Genomic DNA, 10970 nt, shown 5'->3' on the forward strand with positions numbered 1-10970 from the left:
GCTAAGATGAAGCATTTTTGGTGTAATTTCAGATATTTCAAAGCATTGGGCTTTTGTTCACTTTATAACAAATCATTTGTATCGGAACTTGGTAACTGATCCAAGTGTTTGAAACTCTGTAAATGATGCAATTGTTTGGTAGTTTGTAACTAATCAGTTGTTTTTGGAACTTGGTAAGTGATCCAAGTTTGGTAGTTTGTAACTCATCAGTTGTTTTTTGAACTTGTTAATTGATCCAAGTGGTTTGAAAGTGTAAAATGATCCAATTGTTTGGTAGCATTTGTTTTGGAACTTGGTAAGTGATCCAAGTTTGGTAGTTTGTAAATGATCAGTTGTTTTCGGAACTTGGCGAGAAACTGATCCAATTGTTTGGCGCACTTTGTATTTGATAGTTGTTTCGGAACTTGGTGTTGTCTGCCCAGAATTGCAAAAGCTTAGAGCAACTCTAACAAGATTCTCTATTTTTTGGTGGATCAGCTTGGATGAGCATGAAGCCATGAACGGAAGTTGCCGCGAGTGCGAACAATAGTGGTCTTTTGTGTTTGCACGTCTTTTTCTTTTAAGACAACTAGAAGTTGAATTTAGCTTGAACTTACCAATGACAACTAATTAAAAGGTTCGTCTACACTACCACAAAATAATTTTGTACTCTCTCAGATTGTTCATCTTACTCTGAGGGATGAAATTGCTCCGAATATCCCACATAAAACTTCCATAAGAACATGTCATTTTCTTTTTGTAATGGACAATAGGAACATTTCTAAAATGCATAATATTTTTAGAAAAAATATATAGTAGCACCAGAGAGAACAGTGAAAAAACCCAAAACCCAACTTATCTAGTAAAACATAATATGCATATTGAAGGGTTTAAAGTAAATCTTTTATTGGGTCCAACCAAGGGTACAAGAATAATACATGAGAAATTTTTTTATTTAGTATGGTTACATAATCAAAAAATAAAATGATGTATTTTAGTAGCATATCTTAGCATGTATGACCATTTTGGTAATTATACCCAGCCAAAGCACTTTTGCCTTGCAACTTACCAAACACCTAGAAATTGCTTTTGGACCTCACAGCACTTTTAAAAATAGTTTACCAAACACCTCAGCTGCTTCTCCTTACAGCAAGTTCGGAAGTGTTTCCTCTCACAGCAAGTTCGAAAGTGCTTCCCCTCACAGCACAGCAATCCCAAACTAAGCCTTAGTGTTGACACAAGTGAGCTGTCTAGCTTTAGAGTTCTTACTGGCGGGACAAGAGGTGAGATGTCAAGGATTCACTGCTCCTGCGCTTGTTGTCTTTGCCACACAGTTGTTGTGCAAGTTTGGAGTCAGTCATTATAGAGTTCCAGTGTGAAGTCTAGTGGTCATTTCTGTATAAGAGATGTCGCCTAAAACTCGTTGTAAGCAGTTCATTATTAATAAAGTTCTTATTTGATCCAAAAAAAAAAAACTTCACCGGTCTTTATTATGCCTCTCCAACTTCACCGGTCTTTATTATGTATCTCCAACTTCACAACCACTTTCAAAGTAGTAGCAGCTATATTCTGAACTTGGAGGTTTCCATATGACAAGTCAAATAGGTCTGACCTCTGGAAATTTAATCAACGGATTAATGATGATCAAAGTAGAAACATAAGAAGAATGTAAAAGCAGCAGGACGACTCAAGTTTAGAAAATTTGTAAAAATGAATTTTTAAAGAGCGATGAACTTGAAACTTTCCAGATTCAAGGTTGAAGGTACCACATACTAAAATTTCAAGCAAATTGGAGTTCGAGAAGTATGGGAAAGATGGATGAAAACAGATTGAACTGTGCAGTTTTCTTCAAAATTCCAGCAACATGGGTTTACTTCAAAATCTCACCAAACATGTATTTCAAGTCCAAATGACATGAAATCAGTCTTGAAACAATCTTTTGGATGTCTATTGTCAACTAGGACTAGGTTAAAGTAAAGAACAAACAATAATAGGCAATATTTTTCCAGATTATTTTACACGGGTCGAGTTCAACAGCGATGAACTTTGACAAAGAATTGGAAAGAAAATAAGATTCTATAATGCACCCAACATTAGGAAATAACAATATTGATGAATCTAAGTGCAGATGGTATAGAAGAGTCATGATATTAATAAATATGAAACCAATGGAATTGAAGAAGAAGAAATTCAATCAGTTTGGTTTAACTTACCGATTGTCATAAAAGGAACTCAATGACAAAGAGGAACATGACCCATAACAAGGAGAAACTTGAAGGAATTGTCCTTTAATTCGAATTAGAATCGGAATTGCAACTATGTATCAAAACATGATTTTTCCTAAACAGTACGCGGTTTTACCTCCATTGAGATTAATCTAACCGTTGGATTATCTTTCTCGACAACTAGCTTAGTTACCTGTCACTTTAACTCGAATGGATTAATTAATGGACATTATCGTGTGTGGTGATCGTATCATTCTGCTTCGCCAGCATTACTGTTGCACCACTTTTTATTTTTATTTAAAAAAAAAAAAAAAAACTCTTGCACTCTTTTCACACAACACTACTCACCTCTTAACACACAGGTTAACCTTATAAATATACCAAACTTTTCATTGCATATTCGGACAAACCAATCTTGGCTCCTACTTTGCCATGTCTTCCTCATCAAATGCTTTCCAATGGTTAAGCCTAGTGGCCATCATATGGCTTCAGTCCATAAATGGAACAAACACCACCTTCCCTGCTTACTCATCCCAACTCAAGAACACTCTATCCTTGTCCCAACTACAAATCAACAATCTCGTCTTTGCCTCCGACGCAGGGAAGCTCTTTGGTTGGTTTTCCGGCATTGCTGCTATTTACCTTCCCCTTTGGCGAGTCCTCATGATCGGCTCACTTCTCGGGTTGATTGGCTACGGCGTCCAATTTCTATTCGTAACAGACAAAATCTCATCTCCAGCATATTGGCAAATATTCTTGCTCACCATGGTGGCCGGAAATAGCGTCTGTTGGATCAACACCGTTTGCTATGTTGTTAGTATTCGAAACTTTCCGTTTCACCAACAGGTTGCTGTGGGACTAACAACAAGTTATCAAGGATTGAGTGCAAAAATCTACACAGATATTGTTAGTACTGCTTTTCCTTCTTCACCTCATAAAAGAGCACAGGCCTATCTTCTTCTAAACTCTCTCCTGCCTTTACTAGTCTGTGTTGTAGTGGCACCATTGGTGAGAAACATTGATGTGGGAACAGGGGAGCCGAGAAACATGGCAGTGGGGTTCAATTTGATGTTTGTGATAACCATTGCCACCGGAATCTATGCCGTCATCACCAGTTTAGGATCAATGATCGGCTTAGACAGAATGATAGGTACCGGAGTGTTCCTACTGATCCCCTTGGTAATCCCAATTGTAGTAAAAATCAGAGAAAAAATATCAAGAAGATGGAGCCTAGACAGAGAGAACAGAGTGTACAATGTCAGCATAGATGATCAGAATGGCCTTGAGAGCATAGAAAGTGGTGTAGTTAAACAGGAAGAAGAAGAGGAACATAGTACAGTGCAGGTTCATGATGAGGTTGGTGAGGTACAGGTTAATCATGGGATTGGTGTTAGAGAGGAGATTGGAGTGAAGTTGATGGTGCAAAGGATAGATTTCTGGTTATATTTCCTAGTGTATTTTTTCAGTGCAACAATTGGGCTTGTGTTCTTGAACACCTTGGGACAGATAGCGGAGTCAAGAGGCTCATCTAAGACTTCTTCTCTGGTTTCTTTATCTTCTTCCTTCGGGTTCTTTGGCCGTCTCATGCCTTCACTTCTGGACTATTTCTTCTCAAGGTAACTACTCCAGTCCCCAGTTTTCAGTAATTTTTTTAAATTACATTTTGAAAAGTATATTGTCATATTAGAGTGGAATGTGCTTGGTAGAAATATTTTTGAAGCCAATTACTAATATTTTCTCCTTTCTCGTTTTTCAGAAGCGAGTATATGATTTCAAGGCCTGCATTCCTAATGGCATTAGCAGCACCAATGGCAGGAGTTTTTTTTTTGCTTCTCAACCCAGCTAACGTCTCTCTTATCATCAGTACAGCCATTATAGGAGTGTGCACTGGAGCAATTACTTCTATTGCAGTGTCCATAACCACAGAACTATTCGGGACCAAGAAATTCTCAATAAATCACAATGTGGTGGTTGCGAATATCTCAGTTGGGTCGTTTCTTTTTGGCTACTCATCTGCTCTTCTTTATCGCAAGGAAGGAGATGAAGATGGTAGCTGCTTGGGAATGGCTTGTTACAGAAGCACCTTCATTATCTGGGGTAGTCTGTGTACGTTAGGGACTGTCCTAGCTTTAACGCTGTATGCAAGAACAAGAAAGTTCTACTCCAAAAGATCATAGAGGGCGAGTTAAGTATTTTATATTTTTATTTTTCAGAAAAGTTTATATATAGCTGTAGACCTATAGAGTAAAGAATTAATGTTAAGGGGATGACCATGTGATCAGTATTGACGAAAAATTTTCTATGAACCGGCAGTGCAAGTGACCCAACACATATTAGGTGATCTCAACTCTTGAAATTTGTAGTCAACTTTTTTTTTTTTTAATAACCAAAAAACCCACTCGATGTTATCCATCTATTCAGTCCTGATGGTGCAAGTGCATGCTGGTTTTTAGAATCCCTTCCCAGTGGATAGTTGATCTAACTTCGTGAGGCACAAGGTAGTTGTAGTAAAAAAGACAGTATTTACAGTATTGCTTATAACTAGAAGAGTTCTTTTATCACTCTGTATTCTCACAAAGTTTTTAATATATGATACGATATCGTTCATTCACATGATGATTTTTTTTTTTTTTTACTTTTTTTTTTAATGATCATATGTTCGATCTCTATTTAATTTCTTTATTTGGGTTACTATGTTGGTAATGGATGTCAACTTCATCTATTACCAATTAATTTTGGTTATGAAGCCTAATTACTTTATTACTTCGTCTTTGATATTTGTTCTAGAGTAAAAACTCTAATGGTACTTGAACTATTGCGAAATATATTTTTTGGTACCTACAAAACTCTTTACTCCAATTCGTACCTCAAGTAGAGGTGGCAAACGGGCCGGCCCTACCCATTTTATGTGGGCCTATTCATGATTCATGCCGTGCTCGAACCGGCCCATTTATTATCGCGTTCAGGCTCATACTGGTCCATTTAATTACTTGAACGTTAAGCCCCACCCGACCCTAAGCCCATATCATGTCGGGCCGTGCTTATACCGAGCCATTAAACAGGCCACATGCTAGGTCATTAAATGAGCCGTGCTCAGGCTATCCACAATTATGCACGATTTTAAAATTTTAATTTTAATTTTTTATTCATAATTGAAAATTGATTTTATTTAACTATATTAAGTCCTTGGTAGTCGGATTTAGTTTTAATCTTGCATAGACATGCAAGTTTTGGAGAGTATTCAATGGTCAAGAGGTGGTGGCAGAGATAGAGAGTTATATACTTGGTATGGGTAGATAGGACTTAATATATGGTTAATGAAAGTAACCTTTGGTTTTAATTAGAAATAGAACAAGAAAAGTTAGAGGAAGCATATATGATGATTCTGCGACTGTTTAAAGGTAGAGTTATATAATTGGCATGGATAGATAGGACTTAATATATGGTTAATGAAAGTAACCTTTGGTTTTAATTAGAAATAGAACATGAAAAGGTAGAGGAAGCATATACGATGATTCTGCGACTGTTTAAAGGCAAATGTCGTTGGATTTAGATTACTCATATATATGTTCAAGTCATCTCTCTGAACTGAAAATGAGGTGCATATATGATGGATTCTGCGACTGTTCAAAAGCAAATGTCGTTGGATTTAGATTGCTCACATGTATGTTCAAGTTAGCTCTTTGAATTAAAGATGGTGCATATGCATATAAAATCAGCAGAACAAGTTGCTGGTAGTACCATATACTAGACGATGATGCAAATTAAATGTCGTTGAAATTAATTTATTCTTTTCTTAAAAAAGGGTCAATACAACTGCCCATAAACCTTGAAAGAGGGCCAATATCTAGAAAAGTCATCTATGCAAGTGATGAAATACACATTGCCACATATGGTTTGAGTTCTAAATGGACAAAAATGTCAGTGTGTATGAGTTCTAAAAGAGTTTGGCTTATGTGTGCAGTCTTTGTCCTTAAGTTGGTTATTTTTCCCTTAAGTTAGTTACTTTTCCCTTACACATTCAACACAATCTTCCAAATCAAAAAATCAAGTTCATTTAGAATATTGTTTTTCAACAGAATTTTCAATCTCTCTTTTGAAATGTGGACTCTATGCCATAAATATGGAGACTTATCATTACACTCAGTTCTTTTACCACCTGTTGAAGTGTTGCTTGATGTGTTATTGTTTTCAACAAGTGAATTTTCTTGTTGACTTTGTGAACAATTTAATTGTAAGCAATCATTCATAATAACACCAAAATCAATTTGAATAAAATCTTTAGAAATAATAATTCCTTTACTACCAATGATAAGTCTACAACCAGATTTGACTAAAAGAGAAATATAAATTAAATTTCTTCTCATGCTTATAACTCGTGGTGGTAATTAACAAGGACCTAAGCCTCTTATTTATAGAAGAAGAAGTCCTAAAAATTCTCTCATAAAGGTATTCTTAAGAATATAACAATGTGACATTTTTGATCTTCAAGACATGCCATATATATAAATTGGTGCTTATTTTCTTTGAAATCTTTCACAATTCTTGGACTAATAATTAGACCCAATTTAAATATTGTAACACAAACGAAACATAAAAAAGGAAGAACTAAATTTAGTTTAGTCCCTCAAACTTTAGGGCTAAAATCAGTTTGGTCCCTCCTTTTTTTTTTTTTAATCATGTTGGTCCATACACTTTTAATTTTCATCACCCGGGTCTAAATTTTAAAATTTGCTCAAATCATGACATCACAAGCTGATGGGGCACCGACATGAGGGCCCACTTTTCATAATGTAAACCCCCAAGAAGGGCAAAATGGATATTTCTAATTTAATAAAATTTTAATTTTTTTTTAATTGTTTCTCCATATTTTCTCCCTTGTCTTCTCCCCCAAAAATTCACACCAGAACAGAAAAAGAAAGAGAAAAAAAAAACCTGAAATGCACACCAAAGATAAAAAAATTCACACCAAAACTCACACAAATCTCGTGTTATAAACCCAGAACCCTCTCTCTCTCTCTCTCTCTCTCTCTCTCTCTCTCTCTCTCTCTCTCTCTCTCTCTCTCTCTCTCTCTCTCTCTCTCTCTCTCTCTCTCTCTCATCCAAGAAGACCTATATTCTCCAAAATACTAATTTTCACGCTCTCTCGAAACCCACATTCCCTTCCCTCTGCAACTCAATCATGGCTGATTCAACCAAACCCATCACCGTCGTCACCTCCCAACCTCACCAGAGCACCTCTATCTCGAAAGAGCTTCAAAACCCTACCATCCCTTTAGAAACAACCTCGTGAACTGCACCGACATTTGCTACTTCTCTAGCGAGACCGTCGGACTCGTCCATAGCACTATTCAGGGACTCAAGGCCGCCGGTGCCTGCAAGCCTCGGAAGGTCATAATGAGCAGGGCTTTGAGTTCCGGAGGCGAGGTGGGTTGGAAGTACTCAAACACTATAGGGGTTGTTGGGTTGTATTTCTCTGTGATTGAGAGTGGGATTGACTGTTACAGGGGTAAAGATGGGATCTTGAACACTAGTGTTGCTGGATTTGGGGTACTCAAGCGGCATCGACTCCCCGGACCTTTCCATGTCCATCAGCAATGACCTGTCTCAAATTCAATCTCTTTGCGCCGATATGGACCGCCTCTGGCGCTCTAACGACACCAACTCCTAACGCAATCTCTGGAAAAGGTTAGGGTTTTGTTCAGAGTAGTGCTAATTCGATTTCATCATTTTCTTCAGCAGTGGAGTTGTTGCAATTGAAATTTTGACTTTGATTTTGGTGTGCAGAAAAGTGGAACAAGTAGCTGAAGAGGATGAATCGTTGAGAGAGAGAGAGAGAAGAAAAGAGAGAAAATATAGGGAAACAATTAAAAAAAATTAGAAATCTTATTAAATTAGAAATGTCCATTTTGCCCTTCTTAGGGGTTTAAATTCTGAAAAGTGAGCATCATGTCAGTCCCACATCAGTCTGTGACGTCATGATTTGAGCAAATTTTAAAATTTGAATTCGGATAATGGAAATTAGAAGTGCAGGGACCAACGTGATTAAAAAAAAAAAAAGACAAACCAAACTGATTTTAGTCCTAAAATTTGAGGGACTAAACTGAATTTAGTCTAAAAATGAATGCTTGCTCTTCACGATTTTCCCCCAACAAGATGCTATGCATGCCAATGAAAAACAAACTTTTGCAATTGCTGCCCATATTGCAGACATGTATACACTAGGGTTTAGGGTCTAACAAATTCAGTGAGGGGAAATATAGTTTGGGTACCACCGGAAATGCACACACCATATCCAACCATCCAAGGAAGAAAGATGCACGGAACTTTGTTTCTACCAAATTATGCGTTCACATTTGCTGATACTTACTCAAAACTGAAACAAACAAACAACAAGAGTTACACAAAATTACCTTCTTCCAAAAGAATTGAAAAGTCAATTTCCGATGTCACCTTTAAAGTTAAACTTATGACTAAATATTGTTTTTTTTTTTTTTATAACTTTTAATTGAATCAAATTTGCTATAAGGGTGGTTCTAGTTGGACCTCCAAATTTGCTATTTAGACTTCTCATTCTTAGTACACCTCTAATTTACTTTTTAAAATACTTGAAAAACTAAGTAGATCTCCTTATTTTTACCAAAATGCCCTTGAACATTAGATACAACAATCTGTTATTCTACTTTTATCTCTATCTTGAACCACGAGAAGAAAAATGAATCAAAATCATATGACATTGCTCTCTTATGAGTAGGTCTCTCCTCCACCAAAATTAATCAGATTGTTGGTTCTCGATCTTGATATGTTGTTGGAACCCCTTTGAATTTGCTAAAAGAATGATTTCAAGGGTATTGGGTTGGAAGATCGAGTAATAACTATATCATAATATTCAATTAATTTAGTTTAAGAAAATTTCAAATCAGATTGTTTTGAATTTACCTTTGTAATAAATGATAGGCCATGTATAGAAATTATTATTTTTACTTCATTATTTTAAGTAAATTATAAAACTATATAGGCAATATAAGGAAATATCAGGAAAAAAAAATTAAATTGAATTTTGTATTTGGTTGGAGGAGGTAAGAAGAGTATTTATTTATTTACTTACTTAATTTTTCAATTTTCTCTCTTTGTCCTTATTTGTCTTTTCATATAAGTTGACAAAGTTAATTAATAACTGAAAAAAATTAGAGGTCCAAATATCAAATTTGGAGGTCCAATTAGAACCACCCTTGCTATAATAACAACAAAATTATCACATTCGTTTTATACTATTTATGTTTAATTAAAGTAAGTTACAACATTTACAATAATTTTTTTTACAAACTTGTAATAAGATTGTAAATAAAGTTACAAAAAAAATGACTCATGTTACCACATCAATAATAAATTTATTGTCACATTTTGTAAATGTGTATGACATACATGTATGTACCAATTTTGGCAAGACAGATGTTTTGATAGCAGTGGCAATGGCTCTTCATGAAGGCTTATTATCAGTTCCACACTATCGAGATCAAATGTTTAAGAGGACAATGATTTAAAACTGCTAATTGATAGAATAAACAATGCTCTTTTTTTTTTTTTTTTTTTCCTTTGGAAAATGAGCAATTTGTTGAAGCAAACCAGACAACACAAGGGCCAAAACCCGTTCTATAGCATATCAAGTTACTTGTTTGAGATATCAAGACATCCCTCTAATAATAAATATAGTTTTGTCATATTTTTAGATAGGCCAAGTTCGTACATGATGCAATTGCTGTTTTGAGATATTCTATATAAAAAAATACATTTATTTGGTCTCTTTTTTTTCTTCCCTTTTCTGCGAGCCTAATTTTTAATATGATCGGCTGAGTAGGCCTTATTAGAAATCAAATTTGGCGCGGAGGGGGGTGTCGCTGCGTCTTTGGCGCGGCACTGTGCTGGACTTCGGGTAAAAAAGGCCATTGCGTGCCTCCTTGTGGTCCTTCCCAGTACCTCCTTTTTAAAAAAAAAAAAAAAAAAAATCAAATTTTATTTCCCATTAAGAAAACCAAAAAAATGAAAAATAGAGAGATAACAATACTAGACGTTCATATATCTCAGAAGTGACGAATATATAACATTGGCATCATAGAAGTTCCATCGACAGTTGGTCCATGCATTAATCTCTACCTTGAATCACGACTCGCGATCGAGGACACATGGGCGGCTTATATGTTCTTGCCTGCAATTTGACGCATCTTCCTGGACATCGACAAAGCAATTCAATACTAATTACTAAGCTATCTATCAATTCCTATAGATTTGGTTGAACATAAATGCGTGCACATACAACACTTCAATTTGTCAAGCTACATATCCTGTGGGATCCATATAAGATGTAAACGTATTGGCAACATCAGCATTCGATCATATATTGCTTTCGTTCCGGGAGTTTCTGAGGTTTGAAAGTTTTCGACGATCAATTTCATAACTCTACTGAGTGATGATTACGTTTGGCTGACCTGTGATGGGATATTTTATATACTGTTGTGGGATATAATAGTATTTAGGGTTTTAGGTCATTAACTTTTCAGACCATGTACATCCACTAATGGTGCCATGTATAGACTATAGTATCACAGGAGACATGAACTTTGACCCTTCATCTGACCTGCGGAGAGAAACTGTACCAATGTAAACTTGTGAAGTGATTTAAATACATTGTGAAGTGATTTAAAAGCTCCGCACACGGTACTGCCAGTAGTGCGCGTGGGGGTGGGTGGGTGAGTGCCTAAGTGGTCG

General features: G+C 36.0%; 1 protein-coding gene across 1 annotated transcript; it reads left to right on the forward strand.

Annotated features, from left to right (window-relative positions):
- Positions 1 to 2607: 2607 nt before the first annotated feature.
- On the forward strand, positions 2608 to 4794 carry LOC112167620 (protein NUCLEAR FUSION DEFECTIVE 4). The gene is made up of 2 exons (XM_024304663.2): positions 2608 to 3820; positions 3961 to 4794. Exons 1-2 carry the CDS (start codon positions 2637 to 2639, stop codon positions 4379 to 4381), a joined length of 1605 nt encoding a protein of 534 aa, XP_024160431.1. The 5' UTR covers positions 2608 to 2636; the 3' UTR covers positions 4382 to 4794.
- The last annotated feature ends 6176 nt before the right edge of the window (positions 4795 to 10970 follow it).

This window comes from Rosa chinensis, chromosome 5, assembly GCF_002994745.2.
Source record: "Rosa chinensis cultivar Old Blush chromosome 5, RchiOBHm-V2, whole genome shotgun sequence".
NCBI classification, from domain to species: domain Eukaryota; kingdom Viridiplantae; phylum Streptophyta; class Magnoliopsida; order Rosales; family Rosaceae; genus Rosa; species Rosa chinensis.